The 19,441-nt window shown below is 35.3% G+C and overlaps 1 protein-coding gene and 1 long non-coding RNA gene across 4 annotated transcripts in view; both read left to right on the forward strand.

Annotated features, from left to right (window-relative positions):
* The window catches only part of LOC107823590 (UPF0481 protein At3g47200-like), a 67,654-nt gene extending 56,850 nt beyond the window's left edge, over window positions 1-10,804 (forward strand). The window contains exons 4-7 of one of the 3 annotated variants that reach the window (XR_012706725.1): window positions 5,660-5,773; window positions 6,706-8,143; window positions 9,756-9,885; window positions 10,356-10,804. Coding sequence is in view for 1 of the 3 variants with exons in the window: in XM_075248263.1 (XP_075104364.1) it covers window positions 5,660-5,773; window positions 6,706-8,143; window positions 10,356-10,378 (1,575 nt within the window). In the remaining 2 variants the exon portion in view is untranslated. The remainder of the gene's footprint in view (window positions 1-5,659; window positions 5,774-6,705; window positions 8,144-9,755; window positions 9,886-10,355) is intronic. The other 2 variants (XR_012706726.1, XM_075248263.1) reach the window with 2 other exon arrangements.
* A 1,930-nt stretch (window positions 10,805-12,734) lies between these two features.
* Window positions 12,735-18,706, forward strand: LOC107823588 (uncharacterized). The gene is made up of 3 exons (XR_001656682.2): window positions 12,735-12,948; window positions 13,096-15,531; window positions 18,256-18,706. It is a non-coding gene; the product is annotated as an uncharacterized LOC107823588 (long non-coding RNA).
* The last annotated feature ends 735 nt before the right edge of the window (window positions 18,707-19,441 follow it).

Raw genomic sequence — 19,441 nt, forward strand, 5'->3', positions numbered from 1 at the left:
TAGTTAGCCTGATAGTTTTAATAGATTGCCTAATAATGTTACCCGTGGGTGATTTCAAAACTATGCCTAGCCCGGACCCCTTCACTTTTGAAGCCCCGTCCGTAAAAAGGATCCATACCTCCGACGATATACCCCATTTCAATAGGAGTTCTTTTTCGACTTCGGGTACGAGGGTTGGTGTGAAGTCGGCCATGAAGTCTGCTAAATTTTGAGACTTGATGGCCGTACGGGGTTGATATTCGATATCGTATCCACTGAGTTCGACGTCCCATTTGGCCAATCGGCCTGATAGTTAGGGCATATGCAAAATATTATGAAGTGGGTAGGTGGTTAATACGCTTATGGGGTGACATTGAAAGTACGGTCTTAACTTTCTAGAGGTGCTTATCAGCGCAAGTGCCAATTTTTCTAAGTGCGGATACCTAGTTTTCGCTTCTCCTAAGGTCCGACTTATGTAATAAACGGTAAATTGCGTACCTTGCTCTTCTCGAACTAGGACACTGCTTACGGCAACTTCCGATACCGCCAAGTACAAGTAAAGTTTTTTGACTATTTTTGGAGTGTGAAGTAGTGGTGGGATCGATAGATATCGTTTCAATTCCTGTAATGCTTGTTGGCATCCTAGTGTCCAAGAGAAATCGTTCTTCTGTTTTAGTAGAGAGAAAAATTTGTGACTTCGATCTGATGATCTCGAAATGAATCGGCCTAAGGCTGCAATCCTTCATGTTAACCTTTGTACAGCTTTCACGCTATCCATGATGGTGATGTCTTCGATGGCCTTGATTTTGTCGGGGTTAATCTGAATTCCCCGATTTGACACCATGAAGCCGAGGAACTTGCCCGAACCGACCTCGAAAGCACATTTTTTGGGGCTGAGCTTCATGTTGTATCTCCTCAAAATCTCGAACGTTTCCTGCAAATGGGCCAAATGGTCCTCTGTGCGCAGGGACTTAACTAGCATGTCATCAATATAGACTTCCATTGATTTACCTATTGGTTCTTCGAACACTTTATTTATTAGGCGTTGATAAGTATCCCCTGTGTTTTTTAGCCCGAAGGGCATTACATTATAACAATATATTCCATATTTGGTGACAAATGAAATCTTTTCCTGGTCCTCCGGGTTCATCTGAATTTAATTATACCCGGAATAGGCATCGAGAAAGGTGAGGATCTCGTGGCCAGTCGTGGCATCGATCATGCGATCGATGTTGGGCAACGAAAAGGAATCTTTGGGGCATGCTTTGTTCAAATCTTTATAGTCCACACACATTCTAAGTTTGTTCCCCTTTTTAGGCACTACAACCACATTGGCTAACCATTCAGGGTATTTCACCTCCGAATGGACCCTATCTTGAGAAGTTTGGTTACCTCTTCCTTTATGAATGCGTGCTTTACCTCCGACTGGGGTCTTCTTTTTTGCTTCACCGGTCTGAACCGAGGGTCCAAACTTAGCCGATGTGTCGTTATGTCCGGTGGGATCCCTGTTATATCTAAATGGGACCAGGCAAAATAATCAATGTTATCGATAAGAAATCGAATAAGTTTTTTCTTGAGTTCGGGGCTCAAACCTGTTCCCAGGTATACCTTTCGTTCGGGCCAATGTTCGATTAGTATGATTTGCTCCAGTTCCTCAATTGTTGACTTGGTGGCATAGGAATCATCGGGGGTCACGAAGGATCGAGGGATCCATTGATCGTCATCTTCTTCGATGTACTGGCTACCTAGCTGGGTCGAAGCCGATGTCTGTGATTGCTATTTGGTGTTTTGTTCTCCTTCTGAACCCGATCCTTTTATCGGCGAAGGCGAAGATATTGATTTTGCTTCTTCGATGGCGAACATTTCCTTCGCGGTCGATTGTTCTCCGTACACTACTTTGACACCTCTCGATGTTGGGAATTTGAGGACCTAGTGTAGGGTCGAAGGTACAGCTCTCATGTTGTAGATCCATGGCCTTCCGAGAAGGGCGTTATATCTCATATCGCCTTCGATCACGTGAAACTTTGTTTCCTGGATGGTTCCGGCCACGTTTATTGGTAGGATTATCTCGCCTTTGGTGGTTTCACATGCCATATTGAATCCTTTTAGAGCCATAGTTGCGGGTACGACCTGGTCCTGCAGGCCGAGCTATTCTACGACCCTCGATCTGATGATATTGGCTGAGCTACCTCGATCAATTAACACACGCTTAATTTTAGTTTTATTCATGAGTACGGATATTACCAGTGCATCGTTATGAGGTTGGATGACTCCCTCTTCATCTTCATCCTTGAAAGACAAAGTCCCTATAGGTGTGTAATCATGAGTTCGAGATCGTTTTTCCCTCACAATCGACGTTTTAGTGCGTTTAAGCACCAGTCCCTGAGGGGTATCGACGCCGTCGATGATCATGTGAATGATGTGCTGCGGTTCTTGTAGCTTGTTTTGCTTTCCAAAATCCTTGTTCTTAAAGTGATTCTTCGCCCTATCACTCAGAAATTCCCGAAGGTGCCTTTGTTAAATAAGCGGGCCACTTCCTCTCTTAATTGCCTGCAATCTTCCGTTCTGTGGCCATGGGTTCCATGATATTCGCACATTTGATTGGGATTCTTTTGGGCAGGATCGGTCTGCATGGGTCGAGGCTATCTGGTGTCTTTGATGCATCCGATAGCCGACACGATGGCGGATGCATCAATGCTGAAGTTATACTCTGATAATCGAGGAACTTCTATATGATCGGCATATTTATCAAAGCCTCTCTTGCTCATAAGTCCGCAAGAATTTTGCCCTCGATCTATCCTCTGATTGTTCCGAACTGTATTGCGTGCTGAACCGTTATTCATCCGATCTGTGGCGTACGGTTGATATCGGTCTATGGTCGACCTTTGTTCTCTATCGATCTCCCTTTGGTTCTTAGTGGTTGTCCTGCTCTGATGCACGGGTCCGTACGAAGCTCCCAATTGATCGTCCTCGACCCTGATTTTTGATTGATACCGGTTGTGTATATCTGCCCAAGTTATTGCTGGATACTCGATCAAATTTTGTTTCAGCTGACGTGATACTATCGAACTTAGCTCGTTCAACCCTTGGGTGAAAGCTTGTACAGCACAATCGTCTGTGACCAGTGGCAATTCCATGCGTTCCATCTGAAATCGGGATACGAATTCCCTTAGTATTTCGTTACCCCTTTGTTTTACTTTCAAGAGGTATGATTTCCTTGTTTCAACCTTTATGGAACCAGCATGTGCCTTTACGAACGAATCTGCTAACATGGAAAAAGAATCGATGGAATTTGGTGGCAAATTGTGATACCAGATCATCGCTCCCTTCGAGAGGGTCTCCCCGAACTTTTTCAACAACACGGATTCGATCTCATCTTCCTCAAAATCGTTGCCTTTGATGGAACATGTGTAAGAGTTGACATATTCGTTAGGATCGGTCGTACCGTTATATTTTGGAATTTCGGGCATGCAGAATATTTTGGGAATTGGTTTTGGGGCCGCACAAGGGAAAAGGCTTTTGTATGAATTTTTTCGAATCAGGCCCTTTTATCATTGGCAGAGCCCCCGCAATTTGATCGACCCTGGCATTATATGTTTCCACTTTCTTGTTCTTGGCTTCGACTCGTTTTTTGAGTTCCTCGAGCAATCTAGTAATTTCGGGAGTGGTCCCTGATTCTTGCTCGTTTGATTTCACTATGGCGGGCTCCGTTCTGGGGGTGACTTCTCGATGCGGATTAGAGTCCGGCCTTCTTTGTATAGGAGTTTGGTTCTGTAACTGAGCTATCGCTGCTTGTTGGGCTTGTAGCATTTTGAAGATCATACGCAAGCTGACCCCGATTTCCCCCGTGTTGTGGGTATCTTGGGTTTCGGGTCGAGCACCGCCTTGAATGCTTCTTTCCGGTTCGGAATGCTGATTCGCCTCCAGAGCTATTTGTGAATTGACATCAAATGGTACTTCGGCTCGAATTTCGGGTACTTCGATTCGAGCCTCGTTGCCATCGTCAGGTAGCCTTCCGGTCCCTAGTGCCAAGTTGTTGGTTTCATCTTGAAGGCGGGCTTCGAGGTCAATAAGTAAAGCCATTGCTGACTTGAAGTTGTAGGCTAGAGTGTACTGTAGATTTATATCAAACAATCACTGTTATTCTTAGTCCCACGGTGGGCGCCAAACTATTTGTCCGAAAAATTAGATAACGTTAAATTTAAGTATGGTTCTAAGGATACGTAATATTCTTTGATACAAAAGATAACAATACATGTATTTTGGCTATGAGGATATGAATGATGAACAGAGAAATTGAATAAGGTGAAACAAAATAAGCACAAAGAAATCTCAGTGTAAATCAGAAAAAGATCTATTTATTGCAGTTTATCTTGTGTCCATAGCTTACAAGGATCCTCCCTTTTATAATAGAGGGTCATTGCTTTATCTATAATAAAATAATAAAATAATACACATAGTGGAGGACCCATGATGATTTGTCTTTTCCTCGGTTCTCGTCAAGATTCTCTCTCTTGGTGCGGTTGTAACGGCTCATGTCTGCGAGCTCGATACTGGATCGAGCTCGGTATTGGATCGAGCCGCCGGTCTTGGTTCGAGCTCGATTCTGTATTGGGGTATCGATATTCAGTGTGAGTGTTGGTCGGTCTAGGTATCTTCGATAATCTACGCCTTGCCTCGTAGTTCGATTTAAATATAAGCTCGATAATGATACCGAGCTTGTCATTGATCGGTCTTATAGCTCGAAGCTCGACGTCCCTACTTCGGACTTCGATCGAGCTTGTCGTGCAGATACTCTTTGATCGAAACATCATCGTCTCGACCAGTCCGTATGACTAAGTCAATCGATTTTGACCGTACACACCTTTCAAAGCCATATGTAAACTTATCGGGAGAAAGTCAACAACGAGAAAAGTTTTTCATGAGTTAGGTGATTTTATTATATCTAACTTTTGGTGCAGATAATTATTCAATACATATGTTGATGAGATACAACAGAGATATCTAGTGAATTAATCAATTTGTACTCCAACTGATCTAAACAATTTAATTCCCTATGTCTTTGTAAGATTTTTTTTGGTTAATTAGATTGGATCTAGACATCAACTTGAAGTGTCTTTAGGTTTTCACATTTCTGCCAAGTTTCATTCTTTGGGGTTTTGACTTAATCCCCTATGACTTAACCCCCTATGATTTTGGGATAATCAGCCAAATTAAAGTGGTAACTCTCTGCATTTCCCGTTCTATATGATTAACACAAGAAACTAATTACATTCTTAAGTAATTAAAGCCATTACGATTTTAAATACTCCATTTTATACAGTCTACACTTTGTTGATATGTATGGTTTTTTTGTAAGCTTCGAGAAAATTAATAAACATATAAGGATGTTATATCATGGAGTTTTTATATTTATTTATCACTCTATATGTAACATACTACTAAAGGAATACTTACTCCCTTATACTTCCATTTTCTTAAGGAGTACTCTCCCTTTTTCACAATAAGAATATAAGCATATTAATTAAAATGTAAGCACAAATTATAAGACATGAATATCATGGCTTATATGTTCTCATTTGATATTAAAAGTGTACTTTCCTGATCTTTTTAAATCTTTCAATCTATGAATTAAAATTATTAACCATCTCTATCTCTCTTTTTATTATTGGACTTACAGTCTCAAGAAAGCTATCTAAAATTAGGGATGGCAAACAATACTGAGATTGTTCCACTAGATCATCGAATTGCACTATCTGATCAAAATCCTCTAAGAGAAGCTAAGAAAGATGAGGTATATCTCTTTCTATACATATATTTGTCACTCACAAAACAAATACTGCTTAAATTGATGACAAAAGATTAGTTTCATGTGCATAAAATAATTACTGTGATTATTTTATTCTTTATTATGTCGGGATAAATGATAAACTTTAAAAAGTAAGAAAAGATATGACAGGTTTTTGTTCGGCGGGCATCTTTTTCTTTCAGTGTCTTTTTATCAATTAGGAGTAACTATTTATTTAATTAAAGTAACTTTTTAATCTTTCTACTACTTTAAGAAGTACATTATTGATGTGACCAAAATAGTTACGAATAGATTAAAAAAAAAAAAAAGTACCTCTGTCCAAAAAAGCAAGATACTTTAAATTCTTTAACTTTGACCATGAATTCGGATATAGAATCTTTAAATTTTTATAAGTAAATTTATATAATTCAAACTACATAACAAGCAGCGGCAAAATTAGAAATTTTTCCAAATGTATTCAAATTTGAAAGAGGTGAAAAAAATTCTCGACCAAGAGTGTTTAATATGTATTATATAGCCTTAAAACGTAATACTCTATCTGTACATATAATGCAATTTTTCGACGAAGTGGTCAACTAACCACCGTTGTTACCATGTACCTTGTGACCATGTGGCTTCGCCACTGCTAACAAGTACTATAAGTTACTAGAATTAACAATTCAAAATATAAAGATATATGAAAAAGTATTAGTTAAAGAACAACTCATTTCCGATTCTTTTGATAAATTGACTAACTATTTTCTCTATTCACTGCTTAATATTTAGCGAGTACTTAAGTTATTTAAAAAAAAATTGGAAAAAATTTCACTCTTTATCGGAAACGAAAAAGAACATTTTTGTTTTGTATGGTCGTCATTTAGTAGTAGCTATTTATGTGAAAAAGGAGAAAAAATATGACTTTTTCCCACTTATTGCAGATAGAAGAAGTGAGGAAAGTGGCCCATTTAATCGAGAAAAAGGAAACAAGTGGTCAAGATCAATTGGCATTACAAACTAAAAAATCTGCAAATCAAATCTTTGAGGAAAAGGTCAAGGACATGGACAATTCGTCTATCAAATCCACTACCATATTCAAAGTAAATGTTTGCTTACGTGAATCAAATTCAAAGGCTTATACTCCAAAGACTATCTCTATTGGTCCTTACCATAACAAAAGACCACAACTTGGCTCAATGGAAAAATACAAATGGCTGTACCTACAACGGTTTCTCAAACGAAAAACAGAGATTGATGTGAAAAGTTACATTAATGAAATGGAGAAACTAAAAGATAAAGCACTAAAGTGTTACGATGATAACCTTGACAGTGACATTGTTGTCAAATTTTCACAAATGTTGTTGCTTGATGGTTGTTTTGTGGTTGAGTTTATTCGAGAGCGTTGTGTTGTTGAGCCAGAAGAATCCAACCAAATTATCAACTTGGAATGGATGATAAATCAAGTATGTCTAGACATGGTGTTACTAGAAAACCAACTGCCTTTCTTTGTTCTCACCATGCTACATGACATGACAAAGAATCCTACAGAACGAAGCTTCTTGAATATGGTGAGAACGACATTACTTGATATTTTCCCAAAAGTGACATTTATGCCACCATCAGAAATCGACGATTTGAATGCAGAAAACATCGACCACTTACTAGATGCAGTACACATGTTTTGTCGCCCATCACATGATCAGAAAACTAGAGAAACCAAGAATGCTAGCAGCAGGGGAAAGGAATGTTGCAAAATAAGTTTCTGTGGGAACATTTTGCAATTAACCAGGTCAAAAGAAATACCCGATGTCCTTGATTTATGGGATTGCTATCATATTCCAAGTGCAACGGAGCTTTATAATGCTGGAGTTAGCTTCTCAAAAATAGGAAGCGTGGCGGAAGATGTGAACGATAAAACAACTTTATTCGATATCAACTTCGAAAAGGGGTTAATGAAAATCCCATGTTTCACAATCGAGGATACTATGGAAACCTTCATGCGAAATTTAATAGCTTATGAGCAACATTCTTCTGGTGCATATCCTTATTTTTCGAATTATGCTCATATAATGACTCAACTTATTGGCTCACATAGAGATGTGAATCTCCTTCGCCAAAATAAAATCATCCTTAAAGATCTAAGAGATGACAAAGAAGTGGCCAGCATCTTCAAGAAACTTTCAAGTGGAGTGATAGTCACTGACTTCTATTACAGAGAAGAATGCAGCAAATTGATCCAACATTGTGAAAAGCCATGGAGTCAAATGATGGCAAGTTTGAGGCACAATTATTTTCAGAGTCCTTGGGCTGGAGCTTCAACTGTGGCAGCCATCACACTTCTCATACTCACAGTTATACAGACAATTCTAGCTTTCAAAGGTGAGGTTAAGTAGTCATTGTTGTTAATTATTATATACCAATGTTGATTGAATGTCTCTCCAGTCTACTGCATCCTAATGTTTTCTGCATCCTAATGTTTTCTGTTGCCGGATCAAATAAGAAGAATCTAATGTCATATTTTGACTTACTTTCCAATGAAGTAATTTTTATTTTCAAAATATAAATATTATGTTGTATTTGTACTTTTATTTCCTAGTACTTTAGCCGACTTTAGAAGAAAATGCAAATCTAATGCTACAAATGAACTTAAGAAACATTGTGTTAGCTAAATATGATGATTTCTTTTGGATTAAAAATCCTTGCATTACAACAAATTTAAGGGTGTTTGGTATAAAGGAAAACATGGAAAATATTTTCCTAGAAAATGTTTTTTCTGGAAAATGAATAGTTTTATCACTTATTTTTTCATATTTGATTGGTGGGTAAAAATTTTTTTTCGGAAAATATTTTCCTTCGTACTACACACCCCCTAAGAGTATGTATGTTTCGCACATGCAACGCACAACTTCACAACTCACGTTTCCCTTGCCATGTACCTATGCTTTACTCTATGATAATAATATATTACAACAACATTTCCAGTATTACCCGTGGGTCTAGTCTATGATAATATATTCAAAGTGTAAAATTCTTCTTTAATTTATGAACGTTTTAGCTGGCTATAGCTGCAGTGGAAGCTTAAAAAAAACAATTATGCTCTTATGAGGAATAATAAATTACTAAAACCTTAAGTGGTAGATCTAGGATTTTGAGAAATCGGACTTAATCTTAAAAGTAGGTAACTTTAGTCGTAAAATAATAGTTGCCAAGTGAGTTCAAATAAAATATTTATACAAAATTTACGCAGCTTTAATCCTAATTTATACATATACACAACATTATTTTTTGATGAAGCGGGTTCAGTTGAACTCGCTTTCCACTAGGGGTGTTCGTTGGTCGGTACGATACGGTATGGTATTTAGACATTTCGGTTCGGTATATTCAGTACTCGGTTTCGTAAAATGCTATACCAATACCGTACCAAACTAAATTCGGCATGGTTCGATTTTTCTCCTTTCGGTTTCAGTTTATTCGGTTCGATAAGTTCGGTTTATTCGGTTTGAATACTAACTAGTGCATAGAGTCATAGACGATAATATTCTTAATTAAAATACTCAAAAGTACAAAACTAAAAACGTTTGTTGACAAACGTTTTGTCCAAAACCATCATATACCAACCTAGAGCGAGAAAACTTAGAGAAATGTCTTGTTACTTGCTTAGAGTTAATTGATGAACTTAGAGAATAAAAGAAAGTAAAATTTAGATTTCTTATACTTATGTTATAATTAATAAAATGTGTATTGTGTAATATAATATATAATTCGATACGGTATCGGCATTTCGATAATTTATTTTAAAATACCAAATACCATACCTAATACCAATTTTTTTAAAAAAATATAAATCAAATACCCTATCGAATACAAAAATATCAAATACCGAATACCAAAATTTTCGATTTCGATATGGTAATTCGATATTTATCAAATTATGCACTACCCTACTTGCCCCACGTGCGTCCGCCAGTGAGACCTTTGATTGTCTTTTCAGAAAACCAAAAGAAAAGAAAACAAGACTTTTGATTGTGTTGGTAGCGGCATTCCTTTGATTATATATAATCTCTCATCCAATTCAGACAAGCAAGAGAAACAAGGAAAGAAGAATCAGCCAAATTAAAGTGGTAACTCTCTGCATTTCCCTTTCTATATGCTTAACATCCTTAATTAAGTTGTTACTTCAAGTTACTGTATGTATGTATGTATGCATGCAATGCAATGCACCTCGGGCATACGTTTCATATATGTATGTGTTCATGCAAAATATCATCCTTATTACGATGAAATGTTTACATAAAAGTCTTTCAATATGTATATTGTTGTATTTCATTCAAGTGCTGTGCCATTACGATTTTAGATACTCCATTTTATACCGTCTGAAATCCGATTCTGAAAATTTTTATAGCTCTGTTATGTCATTTATGACTTGTGTGCAAAATTTGAGGTCAATCGGACTTGATTTGATAGGTTTCGGCATCGAATGTAGAAGTTGGAAATTCTTAAGTTTCATTAATCTTGAATTGGGGTGTGATTTGTGATTTTAGCATTATTTGATGTGATTTGAAGTTTCAACTAAGTCCGTATGATATTTTAGGACTTATTGATGTATTTGGTTGAGGTCCCGAGGGCCTCGGGTGAGTTCCAGATTGTTAACGGATTGAATTTGAATTTGGAGGAGGAGCTGAGGCAGCTGGGCATCTGGTGAGATCGCACCTGAGCGAAAAAGGGCCCGAACTCGCGGAAGCAAGGCATGAGTCGTAGAAGCGAAAATGCATGGGCTGGCCAGGCACCGCGGGTGCGAGAGTTTTGCCGCGGGTGCGATTACACTATATAATATTTATTCGTCGTTTGGCCAAATACTTTCATTCTCTAAAGTAAGTACTTTTTTAAATTTAAAAAAAAATTATTGTTGGCCTTTCAAAAAATTTGACTAAACAATCTATGTGTCATGTCATTCAACTTGAAGTAGCAAAGAATATATTTTATTTATATGTTTGGCATAGAACGAGAAAATTGCAAGAAAATAAGACTTTTTTGGTTTGGTTGTTTCTTCTTTAGTTGGTTCTCTTGCTTCTCCTAAATGATAAGAGCTGGCTTGCAAATTTATTAGAGAAACTAAATCAAATATTCATATTATATAATACAGATAATTGAAAATATCTGATATGCGACCTTGTTTTGGCCTTTCAACACAAAATATTGTTGGCCTATAATGAGAGAAGATAATGGTTGACTCAAGTCAATGGTTATATATTTTCCTCGTTTTCTTTGTTTTGCTGTTTTATTAGGTAGGAGTATTTAATATCCACATTGGAACGACAAAATCTGAATTCGCAAAAAAGTCATCGAAAGTACAGCGCTCCCTAATCCATTCCTAGTATCATGTCACTTATAATATAACTACATATTACTATCGGATATTATTATTTTTAGTCCGCATCAGAAACTATTTATATTTGGTAACCCAAAAAATATATAAAATTTGTATAATTTTTGTATATAACATACAGAATGTATATATATAAAAAAAATATATTTTTTCGGCTATTAGTTTGAGAGCGGCTATACAATGTCATTTTATTATTACTTACTACTATTCATAACAACCTGAAAATAAGGCAAGCTATTACAACAAGTTACACCGAACAACAATAACTATTACATACCCAGTGTGATCTCACAAGTCTGCTGTAGGAAGAGTAGGGTGTACGCAACCTTCTCCCTACCTTCTGTGAGGTAGAGATGTTGTTTTTGATAGACGCTCCCCTCAAGAAAAACGTTTTCATAATAAATTTTAAAAAATTACAAAAGTAAAAAACCTAATATGAAAATACTGAATAAAAGAAAAATATTGATAACAAAAATATATACTATTCTAATTTTGTCATCTGAGTAAAGATTTGTCACACAAAAATCACTATTCTAATTTTGTCACTTAAAAATCATCCAACTAAAAATTCCTATTAACTCAAAAATAAAACGAAAAAGGGTAAAAAATGCCCTAATCTATTGAAAATGACTCAAAAATACAATCTGCTAATCTTTGGGACCAGAAATACCCTCAACGTTATTTTTAAGCTCAAGTAAAGCTAGCAAATGGGCCGGTCCCGGGCCTAAACAGGCTAAGTGGGCCGGTCCCAAATTAAACGGGCCAAACGGTCCCGGGCCAAATGGTCTATTTGTAGGGGCCGGCTCGGGACCGGAACCGTTTAGTCCCGGTCTAAACGGTCCCGACCAGCAGGCTAAGTGGGCTAAGTGGGCCCAACGAATTTTTAAAAAAAAAAAATTAAATAGATATTAGAGACAAAAGGATGTTAAAAAAAATATCTAAGGCAATGCTTTATAAATTTTATTATAGAATTGTGACCTAAATTTTATTTAACATCCTAAATTTTAATATTCAATATTTAATATCGAATATATATAGTATATAAGATGTATATATAGTATATATATATATATATATAGAAGCTATATTCGATAACACACATACACTCTTTCTAGTAGTAACATGAAAGGACCAAAGTATGGTACTTTTTAGCTGGTATAAATATGGGATGATGGAAGATCAAGTTTTAGCTCAATTCAGATTACAGTTTTAACTAATTTCTCATATATAATATGGCTAATGGGGTCACCAACTGCCAAATTCTCTACTGTGATTTTAAGCGATATTATATTTAGCTATGCTACTGGTGTAGCTAGCTGATAGAGAGGATAATATATCTAAGAGTGGAAAATTAGTTGAAACGGTAATCTGAGTTGAGCTAAAACTTGATCTTCCATTATCCCATATTTATACCAGCTAAAAAGTGCCATACTTTAGTCCTTTCATATTACTACTAATAAAGATGTGGACCTGCTAATAAATATATATATATATATATATATATATATATATATATATATATATACACACACTAAATATATAGTATATAAGATATATAAGATGTACATATATATGATAGTTTATATTTCTTTTCTGTTATATAGAAGAGGAATGTGGTCGACCAGGGGCAAAATTGACATTTCAATCTCAATTATCATTTTGCTCAGTCATATACTTTTAACGTGCTCATTCTAGGTTAATTTCAAGTTTCAACACACCAAGTCTAGAAGCATCACTCTTTCAAAATTAATTTTGCTCTATTCATCTTGTATCTCTCTGTTATGATTTTAATTTTCTGGTATGATTCTCTCTCAATTCTTGGTCAAACCTTTTTTCTTTTTTCTCTCTGAAATCTTCTTTTCGTTCTTTTATTTTTTGAGATCTCTTAATAGTTACCAATTTCATGGAGGAATGTTCTTGCCTGCTGTTGTTTTTGTGGAGACAGAACAAACTATCAACACCTCTGCTAATTGTTTAATGATGGAGTGGGTTTCTATTTAACTATTTGAACTTATAGTTAGCACTGCTGCATATATTTATGACTTACAGGTAAGTTCCCTATCTGGGAATTTTTCCTTTTCTCTTCGAATTTCACAGGTTATATTTGCACCGCTATGTGCAATAGAAGTTTTTGATGTTTATTCTAGAGTTACTTGTGCATTTAGCTTTTTTCTTAACTGATTCTACTTACGCATGTTTTATTTTGAATATCTGGTGCCAACTTTCTCTCAAAGATGTTCTTGAGAGGTCACAACATTTTAGAAATCTGAGCGGTCTACAATGAGGTATTGTTCTTGAGATTTTTCCTTTTTATCCTTCGTCCCCCATTGCCGCCGGCCTCAATGGAAAAAATAGAAGGAATTTATTAAAGTCAACAGTAGTATTTCTTGAGCCTTTGGCTCTTTTTTAAACTGATTTTGCATATGCTTATGCTCATTGACTATTTTCTGTCAATTTGTTAGCCATTGGTACTAAAGGAACTCAATGGAAATAGAAAAAGGCTCTGTGAACTAAACTCTCAAACGTCAGTAATGCATTTATGTTCTATCAATTATTCTGATTGTTTTTTATGGTAATGTCTTCTTTGTTCTCCTGAGCAGAGATTGGCATTTTTGACTATGTCGTTTTTTGGCATATTATGGTCGATAAATTTAACGCACTACATAATAATATGAATTTAAAATGGATATTTATTTTTGCTCAATTATGTCAAACTTTAATTAATCCTCTTTTTTAATGGAAAAATAAAGTTATACTCTTTGAATTGATTTTTTGCTGTGGATGGAGGAATTAATTACTTAAATGGTCAGCTAAGTCATGGAAATAATGTAGCAAAGTCACATTTGTATTTAGGAGAGATTTATTTTTCATATTGTGCTTGTTCACTAAAAAGCACGGCAATAGCATGGTTGTGAACTTCTGATCCTTATATATGTCAATAAATAACTGATCACACTGATTATGACAAGATGGTCGAAGAAGCTAAGATGTACTACACCAAAGTTTCATGAAGTCCTCCTTGAAAATGATTTTGTTGGATCATAACAAGAAATCTAACATATCATTGCATATATGCTATATATCATTATATCTCAAAGGCCAAAGCTGAGATTACAATGATGAGATTATTTATTGAATTTTTGGTATCAAACAAAACTAACAAGTACTTATTTTTAGCTTGAAATTCAGAAGCGCTAAACTTCACGAGCACACAGGATAAACAGAATAAGGTCCTAGAGAATTCTAGGAGTTATCAAAGATTGATTAGCAAAATTGTTTATAGCCATAGGGTACAATTATGATGTTGGGTATTAGATTATTACATAGTAAATGATAATTGACATGAGGTTGTTCCCCTATGTTCAGTTAAGTTGAAGTAGATGTGATGATATAATTCATCTCTGTAAAAGAAAAAAAGTTAAGTTGAAGTGATGTAGTAGTGCAAAAGATATATTTATTTTTTCCATCTTTCTCCTGTAGCTTTTTTCCAAAGAGCTAAAATACATGGCCTGTCAAAAGATGAAAGCTCTCTTTCTTGAGAAGTTGCAAAGAAAGATGGAATGAGACCACCAACACTAGACATTTTTTCATCTCAACTCATGCTTATTAGTCGTTGATGTTGGTTTAAACTAGCTACTCTTGGAAGAGGTTATGTTATGCTAATTGTTATACTCCATCGTCTTACACAGTTGATATTTTATAATAAATCGATTTAAGTGAAAATTGAGCTTTTGTTAGTTCTTTGGTTGCCTTCAATATGATCCTTATGTGTTCAATAATATGCTATAAAAAGGGGATACATAAAGATCAAATAGTTTCCTACCAAGCAATGTTTCAATTATATGTCTACTTGAAAGTAGTTTTAAATATGCAAACTTGTGCATAGCAGATTCTTATACCTTTCTACTGCTCTTAAAGAAATCAAAGACGATGCTTCACATATTACGATGATACTGACCTTCCGTTACTAACGTCACATCCTTTAGAATGTTTAAGTATTCTTGCTATTAACAACTTTAGATTTTTGTAATTATTATTATTATTATTATTATTTTCTGTATTAGGTAGACGAATTATGGATTAGCTTCACAAGCTATTAGTGATTCCAAGAGATAATCTCAGCTATCATAAATATGTCAAACCCAAAAATTATATTCCTTCTTCTTGTGATCCTTAACCACCCAAAGCTGCAAAGATATTTTCAATTCATACTTTCATTTTTATATTTCTTCTTTCAAGATATTAAAGTACATTCTTTTTTTTCCGATTTATTCTTAAAAGTTCTTATTGCTTTCAGTGTGGTGGCAGCGAGAAGAGAGCAGGAAGGGTACGTACAACTTCAAATTTAGAGAAAGAAGTGCCAAAAGCACCAGATCCACAGGTGAGACGTCTCTTTTTCCAATTAAAGAGATTTATCTGTTTAACTTCCCTTTTACTTATATACGTTATGGGATTTTAATTTAATTTGTTTGTCTGTTCGGTGTATATATTGTTCTACCGGAAGATCTAAAAAATATTGCAATGAGTCATTATTATTATTATTATTATTATTATTATTGTTATTATTATTATTATTATTATTATTATTATTATTATTATTATTATTATTATTATTATTATTATTATTATGACAGAGACTCTTCTACATGATTGCATTCACTTGCATCATTTAGATCTTCACATTCAATCTGTCTAGCAATTTGAGATCAGTGGGGATAGATATGCTTCCTGAATGGTTCAAACACCCACCTTGATACACTATGAAACATCCATAGATGAAACACCAATTGTAAGCAATGACAAACAACATGGACATTAAAAGGCATTTTATGTTCGAGTTTATGGTGCTGGCCCAAAATATTATGATATCTTATTCATGAGTAATTTCACAATGAAAAGGTTACATTACTTTATATGTGATAAATGTTGAATATAGTGATTGTTGAATAGAGTGATCCCTGCATGCAGCCAATAAAGTCTGATTTTAATTGTTGTTTGACTTCAAAATAAGAGTCCAGTAGTGAGTCACTTTGATTATGTTATTGGCTAATGTACATGGTGATTGCACATTAAGATTCTTTTGATAAATTATTACTTCACATTATCATTCTTGAAGATCAAAGCCAAATGAACTCACCACTTTAATTGACTTACCTTATTACAATGTCTCTAACTTAGATTCTTATAATGGAGTTGAAAAGTTTGTTCTATGGCACAAGATTTGTCATAAAAATTTGAAGAGGTGTTGCACTAATGTAATTTTGTATTTTCTCTGTGTTATTTAGTTATTAATTTTTCCAATGGAATCCAGTTTATTGGATATATTTTGGAACATATCAGTATCATGATTGAGGCTCTAATTTGTATTTTCACCTTCTCTTTTATATTAACGTTTGTGATGCTTCTCAGCTTGTAAGTTAAATTTTAATGAAGGCTTATAGGATTTAGCTGGATTTAGCTTCTATCGCTCGAAAATTTCAAGATTTTAATGATAATACACTGTTGATATACAAGACTTTGCATGAATACACAATGATTGGTACAAATGTTAAACGAGATTGGCTTGTAATGAAAATGAAAGATTTTCGACTTGAACGCTAACCGATTCAAAAGACCAATTCCTCCAAGCTTTGCACTTTTTCAAACAGTGTGGAAATATTAAGTGCACTTTGACTTTCTGTCATTGTCCACTGTATGTGGACATTCATTTTTTGTCTGGGTTAGATATGATTTGTTATTGTTTACTGTTTCAGATTGATTTCCTAAGCTTTAAATATATGTGTTGTATCTTGGATACTTGATTTCTGCGATTGCAAAATAAAACATTTCGTTCTTTGTTTCCTTAACCCTGGACTTCTTTTGTTTTTGCATCTTAAATGTTTGGGAGGTTTGATTTACATGGCAGGTATATTTTTTTTTCTCTGTGTCTTTATGGTTGAGACTTATAAATTTACATTACCTTGCAAATAAAGAGAAAGAAGTCTGCTACCTGAAAATGTGAAAGGTTGGGGCCGTCTAGTGTGTGTGTATATATATATAAGCTATATATATTATACACTTAGTAACAATAAAGTAAGCAATATTAGCAATTATAGAAGAAAATTAGAGAGAGATTGTGATAGATTGATAATTTTGTAAGAAAAATGAAAGAATGAGGGGTATTTATAGTTGAAAATAGGGAAAAAGTATAATTATAAAAAGTTTGGGGTTAAATAGCTATTTTATAAATAGCCAACGATTATTTTTGACAGCCCAACGGCTATATTTTAAATAAATATTTTTTTTAAGTTGACCGTTTGGCCCGCTAAGGGACCGGTCCTGGTCCCTGGCGGGCCAAATGGTCACGGGCCTGACGGGCCCAAAGCATAGGACCGGCCCACGAGACTGGTCCAGGCCCACTAAATCCTGTCCTAACAGTCCTTGCCCGCGATCTCGAGCCGGTCCCGGGCCTGGACCGGCTCACTTGTCAGCTTTAAGCTCAAGTACGCTCATGAGATTTAATAGACCAATCATGGTCAAATTTACACTTTAAATTTCCACGTGGCACGTTATAAGCGTGTCATGTGTATTAAACATTAAACAAAATTAAAATTTATCTTTATAAAGTTATCTGAACCGACCCGCTACCTATAATACATATAACCCATCTAACTAAAAATAAGTGACTATTCTTCAGCAAAACATTCCACTCTTCTTTCATGGCTTAACCAGATTCTTGTGTGTGAAGTCGATTGTTGGAGTAAATCTGCATAGGAGTAAATCTGCATAGGAATTTCAAGGATTCTCTTGAAGATTCATATCCAAAGTCAAAGATGAGTTTTTTTTAACTATTTTGTATGATTTGTTTCCGCGTTTGGAATTTTCGGGTATCTACAACATTGTCCTTCTAATGCATGTTTTTACTTATTTATGTTGGTTGAAGTTTTTAATGGCGTTATTTACTCATTTTTGTTCACTTGTGGTCCCTTGTCGATTTGTCTTGTTGAAAATTTAGGGTTATTAAACTATTGGGTGGGGTATCTACAACCTTGTCCTTCTAATTTTATGTTTCTGATGTGGTCCATATTTACTTTCTTTTTTGGCTTTGCATGTGCTGGCTCGGAAGAATGCAAGAAAACGTGGACTTAGATTTTTAATTATGGGGGTATTTGGGTCCGAGAACCTCAATTGGTCTATATTAAAAAATTAATACACGTGGAAAAGGTGTGATGCTGACCTACTGTCATATAGTGATATCTGTCAAGAATACGAGGAAGAGCTCGGGTTTAGTGAGGTGAAGCAGTTGTTAGTTACGGGGCTAAACTGAAAGCTAAAAGAGCCATGCTCCAGGACAATTACAAGTTAAACAGAGGCGGATTCAGGATTTTTACGGGATGAGTGCACTATTAAGAAGAGGTGGATCCAGAATATAAATTTTACGGGTTCAACCTTTAGTTCTTATGATTCCGTACCTATTGTACTTTTGGAATTATAAGTTCAATTTTTTTTAAATAGTAATTTTCTTACATCTATATCTATTTTTCATCTTGAAAATATTACGATCAATTGAATCCATTGATTATATGCTACATCATAAACTGCTACTAGTTTTAATGTACACATTTTGTTTAATCATATAGGATTTTACAGAGACAAAAGAAGAATAGGAATTTCAATGTGTGAAAATTTTGAAAGAATAAATCAAACAAAAAAAGAAATAAAAAGAAAAAGTACTTAATTAATACGCAAAAAATAACACCATACACGCCCATGGGCGTCTACTTTTAGAAAAAAAGAAAAAAAAATAACGCCTGGGTGAGGTGTATCAAAAACACACCGAGGCGATGGTGTGGGGCGAACGTCTCAAGAGGCGTACGCCCAATAATTCGGGGCATATGCCTGGTCGTTCGGGGCGTACGCTTGGGCGTTTGGGGCGTACGCCGGGGCGTTTGGGGCGTACGCCCGGGCGTTTGAGGCGAGTTTGTTTAGTGAGGCGTAAGCCCCAAAGATTATTTCAAATTAAAACAAAATTTGTTGAATAAGTCCTTCGTATAATACCCAAATTTTCAAAATGCAGCTTGGTAATTACTCAAAAGTTTTAAAAAGGAACTGAAATGTATTAAATTTAAAAGTCAAGACCTTTTTTATTGATTGAAGCCTCATCTTTCCCAATTCTTTATCTTGTCTGCTAGTCTGCTAATATCTCCCAAAAGCAACGAATATTCAATTTATTTTTTACAAATACAAAGAGAACTCCATTCTTATCACGACCCAATTTCCCCTCCGTGTGACGTCGTGACGGCACCTAGTCT

This window comes from Nicotiana tabacum, chromosome 24 (genome assembly GCF_000715075.1).
Source record: "Nicotiana tabacum cultivar K326 chromosome 24, ASM71507v2, whole genome shotgun sequence".
Classification (NCBI taxonomy): domain Eukaryota; kingdom Viridiplantae; phylum Streptophyta; class Magnoliopsida; order Solanales; family Solanaceae; genus Nicotiana; species Nicotiana tabacum.